This window comes from Mesoplodon densirostris, chromosome 5 (assembly GCF_025265405.1).
Source record: "Mesoplodon densirostris isolate mMesDen1 chromosome 5, mMesDen1 primary haplotype, whole genome shotgun sequence".
Lineage (NCBI taxonomy): Eukaryota > Metazoa > Chordata > Mammalia > Artiodactyla > Ziphiidae > Mesoplodon > Mesoplodon densirostris.
In genome coordinates this window covers 138492585-138515718 of record NC_082665.1, presented here as the reverse complement: position 1 = coordinate 138515718, position 23134 = coordinate 138492585, and the positions used below count along the sequence as shown (strand labels likewise).

The window sequence follows — 23134 nt, the reverse complement described above, 5'->3', positions numbered from 1 at the left end:
GGATGAGAGATGGAAATGAGTCAAGGTAGATGGTCAAGGCAGACCCCTCAGCATCTGTTCTAGTTTTCTGCATCCCTCCACTCAACACACATGTCTTTTTCCAGGGACCAATGAGTTCAAACTGCAGCTGAACTTTGGAGAAACCTCACCCTGCCCTCTACTTTCTATGTCCCTCTCTCTATCCCAGGCATATAGTACCACCATGTGGGGTTTCCATCCAAACTTAGAGCAAACGTGTATGATTGTCTTGGCCCCCTGGAATTCCTCTTCTCTCTCCTTGGGGAACTACCCTCTAGCATTCCATGTGATTCTGGTGGGTTTGGCTAGTCCCAACCACCGCTGTGTAAACACATGACCCACGCCCAGTATCAAGGCCGAAAAGAACAACCAGCCTCATCTGAGGTCTTCAGAATTATAATTCAGAAGACACAGATTCAAATGAAACCGAAAGAGTGTTCTAGGGAAGAGAAAAAGTCAAGGGCTTATAAAGACGAAAACCACAAGGTGGTTAAAGTTGCCCAGAGAGGATTGTGATCAACTCTGATGCAAGTCAGGAAATGTTTGTCCTTAAGGAATCACAACTAATTTTAGAGTAGGGGTTCGATAAGTAGATAGGCCATCATGGGTTGTTTTAGAGTAAGTGTCTGATAAGTATCTGGAGTAGGACAGTGCATGGTCAAAAGGTCAAATTCCATACAGATTGAGACAGACACGAGTCATACTTTTTCAATGGCTTCCTGGCTCCATAGTAGAGAGTTCTCTTGGCAATATTGACTCCATTTTTATTTTCCTTCCACACCAGACAGTCAAAATACCCTAACTCCAGGGCCACAACAAGTTGGTCTTTTGACCCAAGCAAGGCAATATGGCCCTTCCCTGGGATTTTATTTATGGACACTGGGAGAGATGAGTCTTTCCTCTGGAATCACTAAGCTGGGATGATAAATCATTTAATTGAGGAATTATTTGACACTATGCATTCTGCCCACACACTGTCTTCTGTAATAAACGAGGTCAACATGCCAGGTGATGCAGAGATAGGAGATGGAAGAGAGGAAGAGAACAAAATGTATAGACAGCCTTGGGGGAGGCCCAGAGTCCCTTGAACTCATTGTCATCCCAGTCGAGTTTCTGTTACATTTAACATATTTCCCCTTTCAGATTTTTCCTCTGTGTGGTATAATAAGAAATATATTTGGTCTTTGTCCCTGATTTCTGGGCACCTAAAACCCTTGGAATTTCCTGAGTGATAGGAATGTTTTTGTTATTCATAATGAACCACTTTTGGTCACACCTGAGCTTGTGCTGATGCAGTGACTTAGGGTGAGGCCCCTAGAGAGCCTCGGGATAGAGCTGGTCACCAGAAAGATGAAGCAATTCAAAGGTTAGAAGATTTAGCCCCACCCATTGACCTCCAGGAAGTAGGAGGAAGGCTGGACATTAAGCTTTATAAAAACTCTTGAATAACAAGATTTGATGAGCATCTCGGTTGGTGAGCACATCAAGGTACTGGAAGGGTGGTCCAGCCAGAGACGGAGTGGAAGCTGTGCCCATCCCCTGGACCTTGCCCTAAGCACTTCTCCCATCTGGCTGTTCCTGAGTTATATCTTAAGAGTAAACTAGCAAACATTAAGTAAATTCTTGCCCCAAGTTCTGTGAGTCATTCTAGCAAATTATCATGCCTAAGGGGATGGTGAGAACCTGCAACTTATAGCCATTTGGTCAGAAGTATGAGTGGCCAGGATTTGCAACTGGTATCTCAAGTAGGGGCAGTCTTGGGGGATTGAACCCTTAAATCTGTAGAATCTGACACTAACTCCAGGGATTTAGTATCAGAATTGAATTTAATTGTTTGACACCTGATTGGTGTCCAAAGAATTGGAAAACTGTTGGTGTTGGAAAATACCCCATATTTTGTCAAATATACATATACTGGGTTTCCTTTGTTTGAGACTCTAATTTTATGAGGAGAGCTGCATAGCTACTCTGTGCTGGGAACAGAGGTATGAGTGTGTCAAATCCCTAGCCACCGTATTTCCACTGTGTCTTCCTGAAACCCATACTAGACACATAATGGGTGCTCCCACACTCCTTCAAATGGGTAACACCCCCATCCCAGAAGTCATCCCAGAAGTCCTCTGTGTGCCCCTTCCTGCACAGCCCACATCTCCTTCCCTCTCCCCTAAAAATAACCATCATCCTAACTTGAGAGTAATCATTTTTTTACTTTTCTTTACAACTTTATCACCCAGGTGCATCTCCAAATACTAAAATTTATTTTTGCCTTTGTGTGTGTTTGGGGGTCGGGGTTGGGTATTGGAGAAAGACTATGTCTTATACCAAGGAAGAGGGTTTTACAGTGGGCAATGGTTCTCAAGCTTTTCAGGGCAGTGGTTCTCAAGCTTGAATAAGCATCAGAATCACCTAGAGCGTTCATTAAAACACAGATGGTTCACTGGGCTCCACTCCCATGTGGGCTGATTTACCTCATCTGGAGTGAGGACTGAGAATTTGCATTTCAAACACCAGTTCCCAAGTGGTGCTAATGATGCTGGGTCAGGACCACACTTTGAGAATCCTATACTCAGGATATGCGGGGTTATATCCAGGGATGCCATAAATTCATCTTATAATGAGCAGGCTTCTATTTCCAATAATACTGTGAAAATCAGGATTCGATGGCTCCAGAATTTTATAATGCACCTGTCTATTCTTTTCGCTATGCTGAATGATGATGATTTGCTTAGCCGGTCCCCTTGTGCCCAACCAGAAGAGCCTAGGTCTGAGATCCTGTGAGCTCTTGCTGTATGTAGAGCTCCCATCTGGTGCCAAACCACTGCTCTACAAAGACCAGAAGAACTAGGGTGGCCCAGTTCTCTTGGGTGACTAGCCCCTAGAGTTTGGATGCATTTCTTTCAAAAGAGAGATGACTGAAATCCTAAGATTCTCCATTTTGCTCACAGAAGCCAGAAAGAAAGATTCTCATTTCCAGCCACACTAAATAGTCAAACACAAAATGTTCTTTGCAACGTCCTTTCACCTTCATTCCATTTGCCACTCCAGCTATACCGCTGAATAAACTGAAACTATGAGTTTGATGGTGGTACAAACATAAGTGCAGATTCAATCTCTTCCAACGAAATTCATATGAGGTAAAAAGGAAAGTGCTATAGAAGGGGGGGAAATCTAACATTTTTTCTTACTTTCTTTTCATCACTCCATGTGTTGGGTGTTGTGGTAGCCAGTCTCCAAGATGGCTTCAGTGATCCCTGCCACCTATGTTGTCCCCTCCTATCTTATACCAGGGTTGGCCTGTGTGACCAATAGAATATAGCAGAAGAGATGGCATGTAACTTCCGAGATTAGGTATAAAAGTCTGCAGCTTCCATCCTCCATCCCGGGCATGTTCTCTCTCTCTCTCTCTTTCTCTCTCTCTCTTTCTCTCTCTCTCATGACTCATTCTAGGAGGAGCCAGCTGCCTTGTAGCAAGCAGCTCTGTGGAAAGGGCCGCATTGCAAGGGACTGAAGCTTCCTGCTGAAAGCCACATGAGTGATCTCGAAAGTGGATTCTCCTCCCCCCAGTCAAGCCTCAGATGACAACAGACCCCAATAACACTGTAACTGCAGCCTCTTGAGCGATCCTTAGCTAGAACCTGAGCTAACCTGCTCCTGGATTCCTGGCCCCGTGAGGAAAAGAAAATGTTTATGGCTTTAAGCTGCTAAGTTTAGGGGTAATCTGCTATGCAACAGTTAATAATAAATACAGATGTTTTTCCAATGATACCCCACTTAAGCCTCTAACAACCCTGAAGGATTGTTATTGTCATATTTCACTGAATCTAAGATGCCATTGAGGACTTCCCTGGTGGCGCAGTGGTTAAGAATCCACCTGCCAATACAGGGGACATGGGTTTGAGCCCTGGTCTGGGAAGGTCCCACATGCCGCGGAGCAGCAAAGCCCGTGCATTACTACTGAGCCTGCGCTCTAGAGGCTGTGAGTCACAACTACTGAACCTGCGTGCCACAACTACTGAAGCTCGTGTGCCTAGAGCCGATGCTCTGCAACAAGAGAAGCCACCGCAAGGAGAAGTCTGTACACTGCAACGAAGAGTAGCCCCTGCTCACTGCAACTAGAGAAAGCCCGCGCGCAGCAACAAAGACCCAACGCAGCCAAAAATAAATAAATAAACGTTCCTCTAAAAAAAAAAAAAAGATGCCATTGATTTCAAGATACCCCATTTATTCAATGAACCATTAAGAAAGGAAAGAAATGCTGTTAGACTATGACATGCCTTCACGTGTAAGATGTGCTCCAATTTCAGGTATATGTAACAAAAATGTGCATCTTAGAATTGATAATGTTATCTGCTTTTTTTTAATTTATGTTTTACCTACTTTCAGATTTATTTACTTATTTATTTTTACATCTCACATATTATCTGCTTTTTAAGGCAGGAATTTCTTCTCATGCACTGGGGAAATGAAAGCTTTCTCTTCATCGCCATTATTTAGCTTTCTGTGGAGTAGCTACTTAGTATACGCCCGTTAAGAGGTCTTGTTTTTACTAAAGAGGTCAACATGACCTCTAGGGCAAAGCTGGACTCAGCACAGATCTTGTTCTTAATTACAGATCTACATGGGAAAATTCTAAAAGACATAAGTTCTCCTAATTCTTATGTTAGTCAAAGGAAGGTTCCTTTCTGGATTCTTAATCAACGCTGTCCCGTACATTTCCTCTTTGTGATGTGCAAATGTACTGCATATGTGGCCCTTTAACACCAGCCTGAGGCGGCTCCCAACTCCTTGGAAGAGCTGACGTGAGGGTCCACGTCAGCATTCTCACTTACTTTATCTGAGCCAGACATTGTCACTCCCACTGGACATATGAGGGAAGACACATTAAGAAACTTGCTTAAGGTAACAAAACTAGAAAGTGACAAAGGCTGGGGTTCTAGGAAGCTGTTCTTACTGCTACGTCTCCCACATCACTAGGCCTTTTCCAAAGAGCAGTGGTGTGGCCTCTCTCCTGACCTTAAGTGATATTCACAGCAAAGCACAAAAGGCTGCCAATTCCTGTGAGAGCTTTCAGTGGTCTCTGAATATGCCTTTTACATGAATAGTATGCTGTCTTTCATCTTGGAAACACAGAGCGTTTCGTAAATGTTATCTCATTAGTCTTCACAGCACCAGACCTTTTCAAACAAATGAGTTAATGTTTGCAGAAAAGTCCTTGAGATTTGAAGACTATAGGCACAGGATGAAGGTACAACATTGTTCTAAAGTCTGAAGAGTTGTCGTGGAGTCACAGCTTTGGAGACCTCTTCTATGAAAATGTCAGACTTTCCACGTGATGGAGATAGAGGCAGAATTGGAGGAGATAGAGGCAGAATTGGGGGAGGCAGAACCAACAAAGCCATCTGTGGTTTGGAGAGGGAATAGATCTATCAAGCAGAGCTGCCAAAGGGGATTCCGTTGGCAGTTCTGATCAGTTATTGGTGATTGCCTGATACGCTGAGTATAGAAGGATCCTAAGACCATGTCTGGGCTCATGGGGAATGATTGGTGATGTCTGCCATGGGGACAGGACTGGAGAGTGTAAAGCATATGTTCCAGGAAGTTGCCCTTCTTGCTACAGATCAAGCTGGGTTGCATATTGGAATCAGCTGAAGGGCTTTTTAAAAAATGGAGCTGGAGGAATCAGGCTCCCTGACTTCAGACTATACTACAAAGCTACAGTAATCAAGACAGTATGGTACTGGCACAAAAACAGAAAGATAGATCAATGGAACAGGATAGAAAGCCCAGAGATAAACCCACGGACATATGGTCACCTTATCTTTGATAAAAGAGGCAGGAATGTACAGTGGAGAAAGGACAGTCTCTTCAATAAGTGGTGCTGGGAAAACTGGATAGGGACATGTAAAAGTATGAGATTAGATCACTCCCTAACACCATACACAAAAATAAGCTCAAAATGGATTAAAGACCTAAATGCAAGGCCAGACACTATCAAACTCCTAGAGGAAAACATAGGCAGAACACTCTATGACATAAATCACAGCAAGATCCTTTTTGACCCACCTCCTAGAGAAATGGAAATAAAAACAAAGATAAACAAATGGGACCTAACGAACCTTAAAAGCTTTTGCACAGCAAAGAAAACCATAAACAAGACCAAAAGACAACCCTCAGAATGGGAGAAAATATTTGCAAATGAAGCAACTGACAAAGGATTAATCTCCAAAATTTATAAGCAGCTCATACAGCTCAATAACAAAAAAACAAACAACCCAATCCAAAAATGGGCAGAAGACCTAAATAGACATTTCTCCACAGAAGATATACAGACTGCCAACAAACAAATGAAAGGATGCTCAACATCTTTACTCATTAGAGAAATGCAAATCAAAACTACGATGAGATATCATCTCACACCAGTCAGAATGGCCATCATCAAAAAATCTAGAAACAATAAATGCTGGAGAGGGTGTGGAGAAAAGGGAACACTCTTGCACTGCTGGTGGGGATGTGAATTGGTACAGCCACTATGGAGAGCGGTATGGAGGTTCCTTAAAAAACTACAAATAGAACTACCATATGACCCAGCAATCCCACTACTGGGCATATACCCTGAGAAAACCATAATTCAAAAAGAGTCATGTACCAAAATGTTCATAGCAGCCCTATTTACAATAGCCTGGAGATGGAAACAACCTAAGTGTCCATCATCGGATGAATGGGTAAAGAAGATGTGGCACATATATACAATGGAATATTACTCAGCCATAAAAAGAAACGAAATTGAGCTATTTGTAATGAGGTGGATGGACCTAGAGCATGTCATACAGAGTGAAGTAAGTCAGAAAGAGAAAGACAAATACTGTATGCTGACACATATATATGGAATTTAAGAAAAAAAAATGTCATGAAGAACATAGGGGTAAGACAGGAATAAAGACACAGACCTACTAGAGAATGGACTTGAGGATATGGGGAGGGGGAAGGGTAAGCTGTGACAAAGTGAAAGAGCAGCATGGACATATATACACTACCATATGTAAGGTAGATAGCTAGCGGGAAGCAGCCGCATAGCACAGGGAGATCAGCTCGGTGCTTTGTGACCGCCTGGAGGGGTGGGATAGGGAGGGTGGGAGGGAGATGCAAAAGGGAGGGGATATGGGAACATATGTATATGTATAACTGATTAAATTTGTTATAAAGCAAAAAAATAAATAAATAAAAAATAAAATAAATATAAAATACTGGTACCCAGGCCTCATCCTAGACCAAATGAATCAATTTCAGGGAGTGAGGCCTGGATATCTATATATTGATATTTTTTAAGTGCCAAGTGATTCTAATTGACATCCAGGTCTGAGATCCACTGAAGTGAGATTATCACTTGCTAGGGCAGTAGTTCTCAGCCTTGACTGTACATTGGCATTACATGGATTGTATTAAAAATTTATTGATGTCTAGATTGCAAGCCTGTATATCCTGATTTAATTGATCTGGGGGGGGTGGCCTAGACACTGGGAATTTCAAAAGCACAGCAATTTTTTTTTATACACTTAATTTTTTTAGAGCAGTTTTAGGTTTAATTTTAGCAAAATTGAACAGAATGTACAGAGAGTTTGACTCACATATACCCTCTGCCCCCATGCAGATACAGCCTCCTCCATTATCAACGTCCTCCACCAGAGTGGTACATTTGTTACAATTGATGAACCTACAAGACACATCATAATCATCCAAAGTGCATTGTTTACATTAGGATTCACCCTTGGTGTTACACATTCTGTACCTGAGCACCATTCTCCCATCTGGGACATCTCCACAAACCATCAAACTCTGATGTTCTCTCCTGCATAGGGAGCCCTGAGGATGTGGACATGAATATTTCTCTCATTATACAAGATGAGACTCACCATTGCCTCTAGGGTGACGCTTCCCTGGGCCAACGAAACACCCAGGAGTTCACAGTTTACCTGACTCAAAGGGCTCCCTGACCCTCTGGCCATGGACGCTGAAGACTGATTCACCGAGCTTGCCTTTGCAGAAACTGGTTACTAATATGTCATTTCATTTCTGTCTCTTTCCAGCCTCCAGCTTTGCCTGTCATACAACCATGACATGACCTTTCCCCTAGTACCTCTGTACCCATGCACAAGGGGAAGTATTGGCAAATGCAGATGGAAGTTGTTTTTCAACCTTTGCAGGGCTTTGTATGTTTCATATACCACTACCCGTACTCACATACAGGCCCACCTCGTGATAAACACATTTGGACTCAGAAATGGAGTTGGTGGGAGAACTGGCTTGACCCTAAATTATGGAGGGATGAAATGTCTTATGATTGGGTTATTTATATCTCTGAAATTCTCCTGTCTCTCCTACTCAGAGAGGTCTCCCGCTTGGAGACTAAGACAGCTACAATAGAAATTTTTTCTCCAAAATTGTGACATCGGAAGTTAGGACTCCCCCAAAACCTAGGGAGCTGGATTGCTGAAAGGGCACATAATATTTTCCTATAGAATTGGAGCAAGATCTACAAAGGTGGTACCCTGTGCACCTATTCAAGAGCAGAAGAAATGAACCGAGTACATATCAGAGTGCCTGTCCATTGAACAGGCAGCAGCTAATCATACTGAAATGTTTCTTTTCATCCTAAGTTCCCCATTGTCATTGAAGGACTCCTCTGACCTCTAACTTCTATGTTCTTTAATGAGTTTATCATGTTTACAGCTCTGTGCTTTCCTTTTCACCTGCTGTTCACTTTCTTTCCAAAGCTGCAACCCTAGGGTCTGATAGTTGAATTATTTGGGAAGTTTTGAGTTAACCAGGCTTTTACATCAAGAATTCTTAGAGCTTAGGAAATGTGTGTGATGAATCTTCAGGAAGATTTGTATTGTGTGCACTCTTTTCCAGGCTTTCTTTTCTTTTTTTTTTTTTTCCTAGACTTTTTCAAGGACATGTCATAGGACATCTGTTTAGTTTAGAAGATGCTGATGAAGTTTCAGATAGAGACTGCTATGTCTTCCTCTGGTCTGGGTTGAATTGTGTTCCCTCAAAAAAGACACACTGAAGTCGTAATACCAGCACCTCAGAATGTGACCCTATTTGGAAATATGGTCTTTATAGAAGCAATCAAGTTAAAACGAGGTCATTAGGGTGAGCCCTAATGCAATGCTACTGGGGTCCTTGTAAAAAAGGGGAATCTGGACACAGAGATAGACATATACAGAAGAAAGACGATGTGAAGAGGCACGGAGAAAAGATGACCTTCTACAAGCCAAGAAATCCCTGAGGCTACTGGAAGCTAAGAGAAGCCTGGAACAGCACCTTCAGAGGGAGTGTGGTCTTGCTGACACCTTGATATCAGACTTCTGGACTCCAGAACTGTGAGACAATAAATTTCTGTTGTTCTAAGCTATCCAGTTGTGCTACGTTATTATGGTGGCCCTAGGAAACTAATACATCCCCTATATCCATTCTAGTTAGATGGTAGGCAAATTGGGTTCATTTTTTCTCTCTCTACTTCTTCTTTTTAAAAAATTTGAAAATTTTTATAATAAGCTTAAAAATAACAAAAATATTCATTGTTCTCCTCTTCCATTGTAATAGAATATCAACTTTTAGCTAGGCAAATGGGCAACTAAGCTAGAGGTCAGCAAACTCTTTCTGTAAAGGGCCAGATAGGGACCTATCTTAGGCCTTGTGGGTCATGTGTTCACTGTCACAACTACTCAATTCTGCCATTGTAGCAGGAAAGCAACCATAGACAATATGTAAACAAATAAGCATGGCTATGTCCCCATGACTCTATTCACAAAAACAGGCAGCAGACCAGATTTGGCCCATGAGCCATAGTTTGATGACCCCTGATCATTGAGCATTTATTGCATGCTAGGCTCTGATTTAGGAGCTGGGGATACAATAGTAAGCAATATAGTCAAGAACTCTGTCTCCTGGAACTTGGAAAGCTCCAAGCTGTGTCTCCAGCACCTTGTGCAGTGCAGGGCACACAATGTGCATCCAGAAATATTGAACCAGTAAATGATTGACAGTCCCCTGGCAGGAAGAGATGAACCAAGCTTTGGTGTCGCTGGGGCAAGGGGAAACTCTGGACCCCCTGAGATGCTAACTAAAGCCCAATGAAAGAATCTCCATTGATAGTGTGATTCCTTAACAAGGCAAAAACAAACCAACCTACATCAATAAGTTCTTATATGCACCAAAAAAAAAAACATGTACAAGAATGATCATAGTGACATATTTCCTGGAAACAACCCAAATAGCCATTAATAGAATTTTGAGTAAATGAACTGTAGTATATTCAAACAACGGAACATCACACAGCAAAGGAAATGAACAAACTACTGCTACATGAGGTAACACAGATGAATCTCAAAAATATTGCAAACTGAAACTATCTACTCCCCACCCTGAGCTTGGATACTGAGGACTGACACCATAAACTGCTCCAAGGCTTACCGTTTATTAGGATTTTATTATTCCATAGTCTTTGTTAGCATAGCTTTACTATTCCAGGACACTCTTGCCCAGGCAAACAACTTTATTGTTTATTATAGGAACTTCCTGAAAGACCTATCATCTCTTCAGTAGAAAACATCAACCGTTTCCATCTCAAGGGTCTTTGAACCTCTCATCTCAAAATCCTTGCCTTACTCTTCCCAACAATCCTAAAAGATATCATAATTCTTGTTAATCCTATTCAAGCCTTCCCATCAAACGGCTCACCTTAAACCAGAATTAAAATCTCAAATTCAACTTTTTCCTTCCCCCTCCAACACACTACCAAAGCTCTTTCAAGGTGGTGTTCTCCCTGAGGGCAGTAGGCAATACACTCAGCTTTGTCTTATGAACAGATTGTCCTGGTGATATGCCAGGAGCCAGCATTCAACAACATAATGTGTAGTGAGAAAAACCAGACACCAAAAAAACATGCTTTATGCTTCAATTTATATTGAGTTCAAGAATAGGCAAAAATAATCTATGCTGATGGAAATCAGAACTGTAGCTACTCGAGAGGTACGTATTGCCTGGGAGATGACATGAGAGAGTTTTCTGGGTGCTGGAAATGTCCTGTATCTTGATCTAGATGGTGGTTACATGAGTATAAACATATGTAAAAGTTCGTTGAGAAGTACATTTTGTGTGCATTTTACTGCATGTAAAAACAGGAAGATTTAATAAAAGATTTAAAATTTTTTGTTAAAGTTCAAAATTTAATAGGTGTCAGAGATTATGGGGAGAGCTGACTGTAGTTTTTAAATTATTGCTTTAGTCAGGGAGTCGCCTTAAATGACGTGGAGTCAGGTATTGTGAGAGATCCCAACCTGGCGACCTCGGTTTTGCTTTCAAACCCTTCTAGGCATCATCTACACCTGAGACAGGAGAGGCCACTGCCATTGGCCTTGAACCCTGTACATGAATCGGTGATATTTGTACACATGAAACAAAGGAGGTTGTGGTGAGAATTAGCAATTGGAACACACAGTCTTCCACTTCCAGGATGCAACTTGTGAATACAGACATCTTGAAACAGCCCTTCTTAGGGACTTACAGTGTTGCTCCTATAAAAACCTAATGTGTGGGATATTGCATAAAGGGACTCACCACCCCTTCCTCTATTGTAAGGATTTGGCTACATCAGTTAAGATTACATCCAGAATTGTGTTGACAAAATTGGGGGTGGAGACAGTGTAGATGGGTTCTGCTCTCAATATTTGTGGGATTCACCAATGTTGTCTCGTTTGAAGTAGTCTGTTCCTTTTTATTGCTATATAGTAGGAAAATGTGTGTACATATGTGGTGAGTGTGTGTGTGTGAGAGAGAGAGAGAGAGAGAAGGAGAGAGAGAGAGAGAGAAAGGGAGGGAAGCTGTTTGATCAGTTCCAAGAATTAACATGAAATCCAGCTCCAGAAAGGCCTAGCAGACTTCTATAACTGCAGTAATCAAAATAAGTACCTAAATTGACAAAGATACACACACACACACACACATACACACACACAAATATTTCATGTGAAAAGGGAAGGAGGAACAATTTGTACTACCTTTGGGTAGGTGACTCAGTTCCTCTACTTGTTCAAATGCATTGGATCATTTTCACAAACCAGGCTGAGCCAAGTCCTATAAACCTATGCTGTTGTTAACCCTCCTCTCATCTCAGAAAAGTAAAATGAGGAAAATTCGGGCTGTGCTACAAAATGTCCTGAAAAAAGGCCATTGCTTAAAGTAGAAGTATTTCATTACTTTCATTTTTAAAATGAAAAAACAGATACATATTTGATATTTATAAAACATCTCATTTAGTAGCTAGACCAAGTAGATACCATGTACTTATGTTTCCCAAACACAGAGTGGGAATTATGGTTTTCCCCATAATATTTTTAGCCTGTAGTCACTGCCTATCTCACCTGGCTCATCCCCCCACCTAATTGCAGACACAGTTATTCTCCAGTGTTTACCATGGAATGATTCCTCTGTTCACCCACAAGAACAAAGGTTTTCTCACACACTTGGGAAGTGTCCTTTAAAGACTGTGGACTGTTCCCTGAATTTTAGGACCTGAATCTTTCTTTTCTCCTTTTTGTTTTCTTCCCAAAAGTAGTATGTGTTTATAGGAGACCCTTCAGCAAGTATAGATAAGCAAAATGAATCCAGACAAAAATCACCCAGAATCTCATCCAAATTACTTTTTAGTGTATGCATATGTTATAAATATAAATATGCATAATATTTTACTGTGTTGACTACATTTTATCAAACCAGTTCCTTGTTGTCAGACATTTAAGCTCTTGTCATTTTTCTAGGTATAAACAATACTCCCAAAGTTATCCCTGGAAACTGAACATCCTTGATGATCCTCTTAAAATAAAGGTATTAAAGTAAAAATATTGGGTTAAAAAAGATTGGCAGACTTTCTAGACTGTCCCTTTTCTGAAAAATTGCTCCAAATCCCATACCCGTTCATACTAGGGTAAGTGTCAGAGGAAACATAATCAAAGAAATCTCACACACGTACAAAAAAGAGATTGTAGTAAAGGTACCATTCCATCAATTTCCTTAGGTTTCACTTCAAGAGATTTCCTTTATGCAGGTGGTTATTTGCAAATCTAGTAACTACAGTAAAATGATCCTCAGAAGGAACTATCTAACCTTGAGGCCATGTGTGCTATTCAGGTGATTCAGTTTCTACAGAAATTTTTGTTTTTATGTTGCCAGGTGATAATAAGCTGTTTTGGTACAATCCCTGAGGGAATTTCCAGCTGAATTGAGGGGTTTAGAATATTACAGACCCAGAGTGTGAGCTATGAATAGAAATAAACTAGGGTAGAAGGGAACTTGTGTAAGCTATTTCCTCTGGACAATGGCAATGTCTACTGTGAAAGGATTTACAAACTAGAGGAAACTTTGAGTCACTCAAATTTGAGCTCTGATGCGGATGACTGAGGTCACAGGGTCGTCAAAGCCCCTTTTGGTGGGCGGAGAGTCTGAGTTCCAGTGTTGAAGGAGACAAGACCCCAGCACCTGGGCAGGGGTAGCAGAGGAGGTGGAGGGGGTCAAGGAAAGAAGTGGGTTTTCATGTTAGACTGACGTGGATTTATGCATAGTTTTATCACTTGCTAAAGATGTGGCCTTGGGTAGACTACTTAACCTTTCTGGTCTTAGACTCTATACAATGGAGACAAGTATCCCCTACTAGGGCTGTTGAGAGAGTTCAGTGAAATAATGTGTGTAGAAATGAAGTACAGTAATTGACACAGAACTCAATAGTTGAGTTGCTATTATTACTATCATGGTTAATAATCGTTATTTCCATTTCCTTTGAGGATAGATTTAGGAGGGAAAAGTGCTTATGACTGATCATTATGCCTCTTTTTTGGATGCAGGGGTTCTTAACCTGGTGTCTAAGAACTCCTAAGAGGCCCATGGATAGATATCTGTGGTGGGAGGAGGTGTTAAACTTGGATGGGAAAAAAACTTTGTCACTGTTTTTATTAACGTCTATGAAAAATTAGTATTTCCTTTATTGTGACTGCAGGCAACAAATCACAGCAGTATCAGCAACACTGATGGTCCTTTGAGCAACAATACAAAATTACACATCTTTTCAATATCACATTAAAATTGTTGCATGTATCTCAAAATATCGTTCAGTTGGAATCATATTTCAAAAGTACAGTAGGGCTTTCCTGGTGGTGCAGTGGTTGAGAGTCCGCCTGCCGATGCAGGGGACACGGGTTCGTGCCCCGGTCCAGGAAGATCCCACATGCCGTGGAGCGGCTGGGCCCATGAGCCATGACTGCTGAGCCTGCGCGTCTGGAGCCTGTGCTCCGCAACAGGAGAGGCCACAGCAGTGAGGAGCCCGCCTACCGCAAAAAAAAAAAAAAAAAGTACAGTAGTTCTTAGACTCTCCCCTCCTTAGCCCACTGCCAGATCACACATGATCATTGTTTTCCAGTCTACAGATGTTTGTGTGATGGAGTTGCCTATCAAGACAACTATCTTATAATTTAAAAAAATATTTTGATAAAATAGATATCTGGGTTTACTTTGTCATCCTATGTCTTTGTTTTATGCATCTTAAACAGTATTCTTCAAAGGAGTCCATAAGCTTCACCAGACTGCCAGAAAGACAGAGGCACAAGAAAGATTAGACCCCTTTGGGCAGGAGAACTGGCTCTTAGGAGGAGTTCTGCTGTCTAACTGCCAGTGAAGTTTCTTTATTCACTAGCTTGTCTGTTGCATAGGCCAATAAACACCAAAAGCTGACAATTTCTGAAGACAATTCACAATAGGTCAGGGGATCCTGTCACTGGAGAGAGCCTAACCATAAAACAGATGTAAGATATCGAGAGAAAATGTCTGTTACATTCCTCAGGAGCTGGATGTCTGCAGCACCCAGTGGAAAGGAAGGTTGCCTAACTAGGATGATGGCCCAAATGCAACGATAGCAGAGGAAGGTGGAAGAGGAGGGAGAAGATGAAGAAAAGAAAGTGGGATAAAGAAACCAGAAGACACAAAGCCCCTAGCAATGGAGACCGTACAACCTGCAGACTGGAAAAAAAAAAAAAAAAAGGGAGAAAAAAGGAGGAACTTGAAACAAAGGATGATGAAACTAAACAACAAAACGGTAGTGAATACTTTATTTGTTGTATTTAAACAAGCAAATTTGGGGGGGCGGGGTATTTCCTCATGGTCCTCCCGCCCTTCCTCCGCCATGTTCCCATGATGCTGATCAACTGCTTTATTCCGTTCCCCATCTTTCTTCTTGTCCAATTATCCAGGCCTTTCTCTTTTTAAATCCATGATCCTCAGTCCTGTCTTTGAAGGACGAAAAGCTTTCCACGTGTTAGGAAAATTCAGGATCTGGTAGTCCTTGCGACAACTCGCTGCATGTGTATTTTGACTCACTCATTTGGCTTCGCGCATTCTCAACCTGTCCTCCCACGCCAGGGAAGTATCTGTCTCTTTTATAACACGAATCAATTCAAAAGGTCCCTTGTTAGAGATTTGCAGGCATGCAAATGGGAAACACCATATAAACAGTGAAAAAATACATCTTTTCAGGTTGTTGGATTTTCTCCTTAATGGTCTTTAAAAAAGCAACTTGAAATCATTCATTTCATAAACACATGCACATATAAATATTTACAGTAGTAATCAGAATGTGATATTTATCCTTGTAATGTTTCTCAAAAACGTGACCTCAGCCAGGGTTTATCTCAGGTAGGCTGAGAACTGTCACTCAGTTTGTAAATCACCTCCAGAGTGTGGTTTATTTTCTTATTCCTAAAAAAAAAAGAATTTTTTTGCTAAATTCAAACACTGACATCCCGTGAAGATGCCAGTCTTTATACTCACTTATAAAAGTAGAACATGTGCTGTATGATACACTAGTACAAAGTTTTACAAATTATTACAAGTAAATTATATAAATTACAGTGACATTGAGGAAGATTGTAGTTTTATCTTGGGGTAGTTCTTCTAGCAATCATATTGCTGTAAAGAAAATGAAATAAGCATCAGGTTCTGATCAGGCTAAACAATGATGGTATAATTTCAGTGCTTTAAATTCCTGTTTTAAGCAAACGTAAAGCAGACTGATCTCAGCTTCAGCAGAGGTTGGATCAACAACACTGAGAGCTTTGACAATGCTCACAAAATGTTTCCTAAACAAACCAGACTGTTGTCTTTCCCCAGTAAAAGCTGCAGAAAGAGGCCATGGAAACTGCAGTTTACAATGCTTGGCTGGCTTTGAATATGCTTGGGGTGGGTTTTTAATCCAGGGATTTAAGAGATAATGCTTTGGGATTTTCACAACTGATGGGGGCTCAAGGCAGGCAACTTTTGAATTAAATGCTACAGAGTTACAGATTTGACTCATCTACATTAAAAACCTTGCTCTTTGAAACTGTCTTTTGTTTTACAAACAAACTTAACAGATCTGACCTGCAGTGTCTGGGAAGAAGCCTCCCTACTGCGACTCAGATGGGAAACCCAGTGGGACTCTTGGTTGCCCCCCACCACTCAGAGGAGAGTGTCATTCTGCCGAACACTACAGCAATTTTGGTCGTTGACACTTATGCCCGCCCCACAAATGCACCAGCGCTGAAGTGCAGTGGGTTCTCACCTAATTTAAACTCTGCCTTGTAGGAAATTCAAGGCTAAAGATAGGTTATTTTATAGTAATCCCGAGAGCATTCTTTGCCCCCCCCCAACCATATTGCCTGGAAACGACTCCAAATTGAAGGCTTTCCACTCTGCTGTTTTCTTGGAAATTTGGCAGGCTCCCAAGGCAATTATTAGTCTTGCTTTATTTGCCTGATAAGGAAATCTAGAATTTTATTTTAACTTCCCCTCAGAAATCGTAGAAAGTTTCCATCTATGTTCAGCAAAGTTTTTCATTGTAGCAATGGGCTTTTCGTTTTCATTAGGTTTTGTCTTATTTTGAAAGAAAGTTAGGAGGCCTTGAACCAGAGAAGTGAATGGTTACGAAAATACAAATTAAGTAAGTTTTTGTTTATCTATTCCTGCTTTACAGAATAAGACATTTAAAAAAAATTGGACCAAAGCTGGACTTCCATCAATTCAGTAATATATGTTTTTTAGGAAAATATAGAAACAAAAACTTTCTTTATTAACAAATGTGTATTTCTCCTCAAAATCATATCCCCAGGAAACAAGTGCTTCCTGGTTTTCTTTCACAGTGAAAGGCTTTTAATGAGCTGCTATTCAAAGGCTACTAGTGATTCTCTAGGCTTAGCTGTTTGGGCATTATTGTGACTCCTTATTAGGAAGGAACTGTAGAAAACCCAACAGAACAGCAAGTGCTGCATACAGGTTAAGAGAAGGAGCTGTGACATAAAATGACCCAGGGTTTGAAGCCTGTTACTTCCTTACTAGGTGATCTTAGAAATGTTGCTCAATCTCTGCATCATAGGCTTTTCTGGAATAGGGGTTTAGCACAGTGCTTAGGGCAATGGATGATGGCTATTACTTGTGTATACTGGTTGGGAATGTGAGAGCAAGCAATGAAAGGACACTTCTTTTGTGTCTCTGCAACCAGAGCAGGGGCAGTGGGTTAGATCCTGAAGGGGCACTCTGTCTATGGGTGACATTGTTTTATATACACAGGGCCAGCTACAAAAAACCAAGATAACCCAGTGACTGTGGCACTCAAGGAAGCTTACTATTGAGAGCAAAACTGAATGCTGTAAATGCTATTCCACAAAAAATGGAATAAACACTGGTAGTTGGAGCAAGGTTTGATTTTGGCTTTTTTCTCTAGGATGAAAACTATGGTGCATTTTTACACAGGTTCTTACCTGTTGGCGAGAGCAGCAATAACCACAGATGCCTCCAAGCACTCCGTTTATTATTTGAAAGAGACACAAGATGAATTCAATTCCACCAAGTGCCAAGAGGATAGAAAACAGAGAGACATTCCATTCCACTGCATGCTTGGGTTCAATGCATTGGGACCATGTGGAGCTATCCATAAGGTAACTGTGGATTAAAAGAGAAACTTCTGACATATGGCCACACCCAGTGGGATGTCTCATAAGCATACTTTTTGTGTGGTGTTTTTTCATTAATCAATAGATTTCTTCAGTGCCCTATATCAGATTCTTCCAATCCAAGTCATTCCACAAAATGAGGAATTTAGCCCAGATGTTGTTGCTGTAGTAAACAAGAAATTCAACAAAGATTATGGAACACTCGGTGTGGGTTAGACATTGAGACAGAGGTGGGGATATAATGGCCTGGGTTCTGTCCTGGAAAAGCATCGCTTAAGAGAAGAAACAATAGCTAATCTCAGTGTAACCAGTACACTGATCAGGTAAACCAAGGGTAAAAGGGCCATAGAGGAAGGACACCTAACTTAGGCCAGGGAGAAGAGCTGCTTATTCATCTAGTCCACAAGTCTGAGCTCCATGAAGGTAGGAACCAGACCTATTCATCATTGTATATCCAATTCCCAAGCCAGTATATGGCACATAGTAAGTACTCAACACGTTGGAAAAGTCATCGAATGATGAATAACAATACGAAGTCACTGTAAAATGTTAGCAAGCCATACTGGGGTCATTATCTGAATATATATATTCTTCATGAAATAGGATTCAATCACGTGGGAAAATCTAATATTGACTTAATTCCACTAAGAGATCTGGTATAATTCTTTCCTTATCACTTCTTCCTACCACAACAGAACAAAAGAGCTGCAAATTAGAGACCTCGCCTTGGAATGGTTCACTGAGCCAATCAGAAATTCAATTTGTTGATTACATACAAAAAAATTCTGTTCTTCTGGCCCCATCTTTCTGCATGTAAAGTGGAACAAAAGTCCATAATTTCAGAACACAATATAAAAAAAATTCTTTGGCTCCACTTGGCTATTGAGCAGCTAATCACTGGCTTGTTATTCCCCATATTGAAATCTCTTGACAAGTTGAAATTAGGAATAACACAGAAGCAGGAGGTTTCTTGCAGAAGCTGGGGTGGATCACGAGAGGGGCTATAAAATAATCAGCTATAAAAAAGTTTAGTGATACTCTCACCTCTCCTTGGATTAATCATAATGTTTTTTAGAGGTGGGTTTGTGCAATAGATCATATGTTTTTGTATACATGTGTAACCAATTTGTACTGGTACATTCAGTATGTTCACAACAAAGCATGAAAAGTATGAGCTGAAAAATCATGATCAATAACAATTTTGAACACCAAAACTTCAAACTACTGTGAGTGCTGATTTTCCTTCAGAAGCTACCGTTGGGCTGTACCTGTTGAAAACTAGTAAATAATATGAACAGCTAAGAATGGCAGTGCTCATGCTGAGTCAGCTTCTGTGACAAATATTTTATACATGGTATCTTATTAATCCTCCAGACAACTGCCATTGGCTTTATTTTACAGATGAAATAACTGAGGTGCAGAGAGCTCAGTTCACCTTTTCCTGGTTACTGAGACAGTAAATGCAGAGCTGAGATTGAACTCAGGTCTATCTAATTCCATATTCATGATCTGATGACTTCATTATATGCTACAAAATTCATGGGAGACAAACATTCTTGAAAATATAAAGGCATTTCAAATTCATTATTCTTATTATTTTCACTCATGAATCTCATTACTAAACCTTTCAAAATTCAAAACAGAGTGTCATTCATTTATCATCATGTACATCAGTTTCTATCAGCTATTTCTGTTCTTTTCTCAATAATGGATAAGAAATAAGTATCAACATAAAACAATGGAGCCACTTAAATTTTCCTGATGTTAAAGTCATGAATAAGATCTGTCTTATACAGCCTGATCACTTTAAATAAAGGGTGTGTTATACACAGTTATTATGTTATATGTGAGTGTGTGTGTGTGTGTGTGTGTGTGTCTTGGGGGGGGGTAGTATGATTGACCCTGGGCTTTGGTTAAATTCATATGGTTTTAATCCATATTATATAAGGATTCCATAATATTTTCTTAGAAAATAGTAAAATTAGCCAATTGCTCTGGCATAGTATACACACTGCATAAGCACAAACTTCACAGCTAGGCTGTCTGGGTTCAAATCATGACTGCCATGTCTTAGCAATGTGACTTTGGATAAGTTACTTCATCTCTCTGTGCCTCCATTTCCACATCTGTAAAATGGAAGCAACAGTGGAAGTCACCTCATACCGTTATCACAAGGACTGAGTCAGTGAATCCATTAAAAAGCTTCTCTGGGTCAGGGACTGGGCCTTCATCCTCCGATACCCCTTGCCTAAATTGTGCCTGAGTTAGTGAGAATAAAACCTGGTTGAGAGGATGGATGAATGAATGGTTGATGCCTTTTTAGTTTGATGGGTTTACCACTATACACACGTGGTGGATAAGAATGTGTGCGACCTGATGGGGGTCAATCACTTACCCTCCTTCCGTGTTGGCAAAGGTGTAGTTCCATTGGCCACTGGCATCCAGACATCTTGGTCCTTCCGCTAAGCCCAGTGCTGCCACGATGACGCAGTAGCCAGATCCTGCAATTCCGATGAGAGCGGCCAGTACAGAAGAAAACATCTAGGGGAAGGAGGATGACCAGAAGTGAGGCACAGCTCCCTTCTGAGGGACCACTTCCCCACCAGCGCAGGAAAACCTACCGCGCATCTTTTGCCGCAGTTTTCGTTGCCGCCACAGCCGCAGCAGTCGTCCTGTTCCAGCCCCATGAAGATGAATGCTGGCAGGAGCATCTGTTTAGAAAACACGCAAATTAAAGTCATTGTCTTTCCCCGGGTCCATAGGGTCAGTCAGGCTCAGCATCTTTTGGTAAAATATTTTTCTTTCTGACACTGTTGAATGTCTTTGGGTTAGGTTGGCAAAATATCTCAAAGAATGTAAACTCTGAGGAGAGAAAAAAACCTCTAGAGGGTAATATCCCTCTGTTTTCATGTAATGTATCACATTAGGTAGGGTCAGGTTGTAGCATGGGAGGGGTAAAATAATTACCTATAAATGTGTTAATCCATAAGAGTTCATAACATAGTTCCAGAGGTAAACGCTGTTTGGAAACTATTAAACCCTGTCTTTTAAGTCTGTTTGTTTGTATGTTTTCCCTTGAAAAGCATAGAAGATAACAACAAATCTTCAACAGAATAATTGAAATTTTTTATAAACAAGAGAGATGAAAGCTCTGTATAATAGAAGTGAAGTGCTTCTTTGAAGACACATTGCATGGTTGTAGTTTCACAATAAATCTCTTAAAATAACATAAGTTGGAAATACTTTGAGTTCAAGATCAAAAGAAGTTTAAACAAGCAAGGTGTTGTCTTAAAGACAAATGATTATGAAATTAACTATACCTCAAAAAATAAAACAAAACAAAAACAGACCTGAAAACTAGTGGGGAAAAAAAAAGACAAATGAGTATGTTAATATGATGGTAATGCTTAAATTCAAAGCAGATTTGCCATACCATAGTTAGTGTATTAAGTCTAAGTATCCTTTACTTGACTAAGAAAAATATTCTGTGTGGTATTAGCAATTCCATAAAACTTCTCTTCAAAATTCTCAGTCCCAGCATTTCAAAGTGGCAAACTCAAGTTTGTCCACATTATTTCCATGCTGTAGTTGAAACTAATACTTTCATCTCCCAGGTTGGCAGGCAAATTCCTCTCACTTCACTTCAAAACAAACCTTGGGACAAACAACACATTCCACTATTACCTTCAGACACTGATTTGCTGCTAACTGAAGGATTTTTCCTGAATGCCACACCCCAGGCTTACATAAAGGAGAAAATGTATAGTCCTTTCCCAATAGCCATGCACTCACAATACAATATTTTTCTCTGTCACTGATGCCTGAGAATAAACAGCAGAGAATTTGGATCCCAAACTCTGTTGATTTAGACAGAGAACCAGTGGACTTCTCCCAGCTCCCCAGAGCAAAGGTTAAATGACTACCTGCTCCAGGACTAGAAACTATAGCTTTTCAAATCTGATTTAAAAGCGAGTATCTGTTTCTAGCTGTAAAGTAAGAGAGTTTAGCAAAAAAGTAGTCCACTTTTCATTGAAAGGGGATTTAGTAAAACAACATCTAATAAAATCAATACACTATGCCTATCCCAACTTTCGTATAATCTGCTTTCAAAAGAAGAATGAACAAAAATCCTGGATTTGGAAACGTGCCTCATAGAAAACTTTCTATGACAACATCTCGTCTAACAAGAAAGAATTTTTTAAGGCTGGAATGATTCTGAATGACTTACCAGCAAACCTCCTCCTATGATGCCAGAGAAGAACCACACAAAGTGGCTAAGATGGTCTTCAGAAGCGTACTTTGTTTCCCCATTGGGAAAGTACAGCAAGATATTAGCTACAATGCAGAGGATGGAGAGCCACACCAGAGAATGTCCGATGCATCGCGCGCATTTCCCGTAGCACATAGTGGCGGAGTTTATTTTCCCCCCCTTCACTCTGCGCCTTGGCTCGGTGCTGGCCCAGATTAGATGAGAGCGCGCCCGTCTGCGGAGAAAGCCAAAGCCATTCTCAGCCCATTCCTACAACCTCTTAAATACTCTGAGTTCTAAGTCACTGGGTGGATGAGGTACTTGGCTTTCATTGGTCCTGATTGCAGGCTCCGGTTGGGGGCGGGCGTGGGGTGGGGGAATGTCCCGCCCTTCAAATGAAATCCTTGGGACGAGCGAAACCAGGGGCAGGACTTGAGAAACAGCTTCAGTCATAGGCAAGAGAGAAGATGATTAATCCTCCACAAGGAATTCACTGTGTAACTCCTTCGCAGGATAAAAAAAATCCACAGGAAAGTCTAATATAACTTTCCAGTAAGTGCCAAGCGTCCACAGCATGACAGTTCTGAGGCTGTGATTTTGTTCCATGCAGCTGTCTGGACAGCTTCCAGTCTGAGGGCTCTGTGTTCCCTTTCACCTCTGCACTGATTTAATCCGAGACCTGGGGCAAGTCTCCTGAGCTCTGAGCTCGTTCCCTTGTCTGTTAAAGGCAAGGGGTCCAAGCCATCACCCACGGATTTAAGGAAGCTTTTGGGAAAATGACAGAGCTGCCTTCTTTCCTCTGCCTCTGGTGTGCTCGGCAGGACTGCGCCTACCG

At 41.0% G+C, this 23134-nt stretch overlaps 1 protein-coding gene across 1 annotated transcript; it reads right to left on the bottom strand.

Annotated features, from left to right (window-relative positions):
• Positions 1–15161: 15161 nt before the first annotated feature.
• Positions 15162–22585, bottom strand: TM4SF1 (transmembrane 4 L six family member 1). The gene is made up of 5 exons (XM_060100203.1): positions 22279–22585; positions 20672–20761; positions 20446–20591; positions 17859–18039; positions 15162–16032 (listed from the first exon to the last, which is right to left on the bottom strand). Exons 1-5 carry the CDS (start codon positions 22453–22455, stop codon positions 16018–16020), a joined length of 609 nt encoding a protein of 202 aa, XP_059956186.1. The 5' UTR covers positions 22456–22585; the 3' UTR covers positions 15162–16017.
• Positions 22586–23134: the final 549 nt, after the last annotated feature.

Excerpts from the sequence above, each read along its gene's own strand:
- TM4SF1 (XM_060100203.1), bottom strand. The coding sequence starts at position 22,455 with ATGTGCTACGGGAAATGCGCGCGATGCATCGGACATTCTCTGGTGTGG. Across the intron at positions 20,762-22,278 it reads TCATAGGAGGAGGTTTGCTG|ATGCTCCTGCCAGCATTCAT; the intron begins GTAAGTCATTCA and ends TTTTCTAAACAG. Across the intron at positions 20,592-20,671 it reads ACTGCGGCAAAAGATGCGCG|ATGTTTTCTTCTGTACTGGC; the intron begins GTAGGTTTTCCT and ends TCCTTCCCCTAG.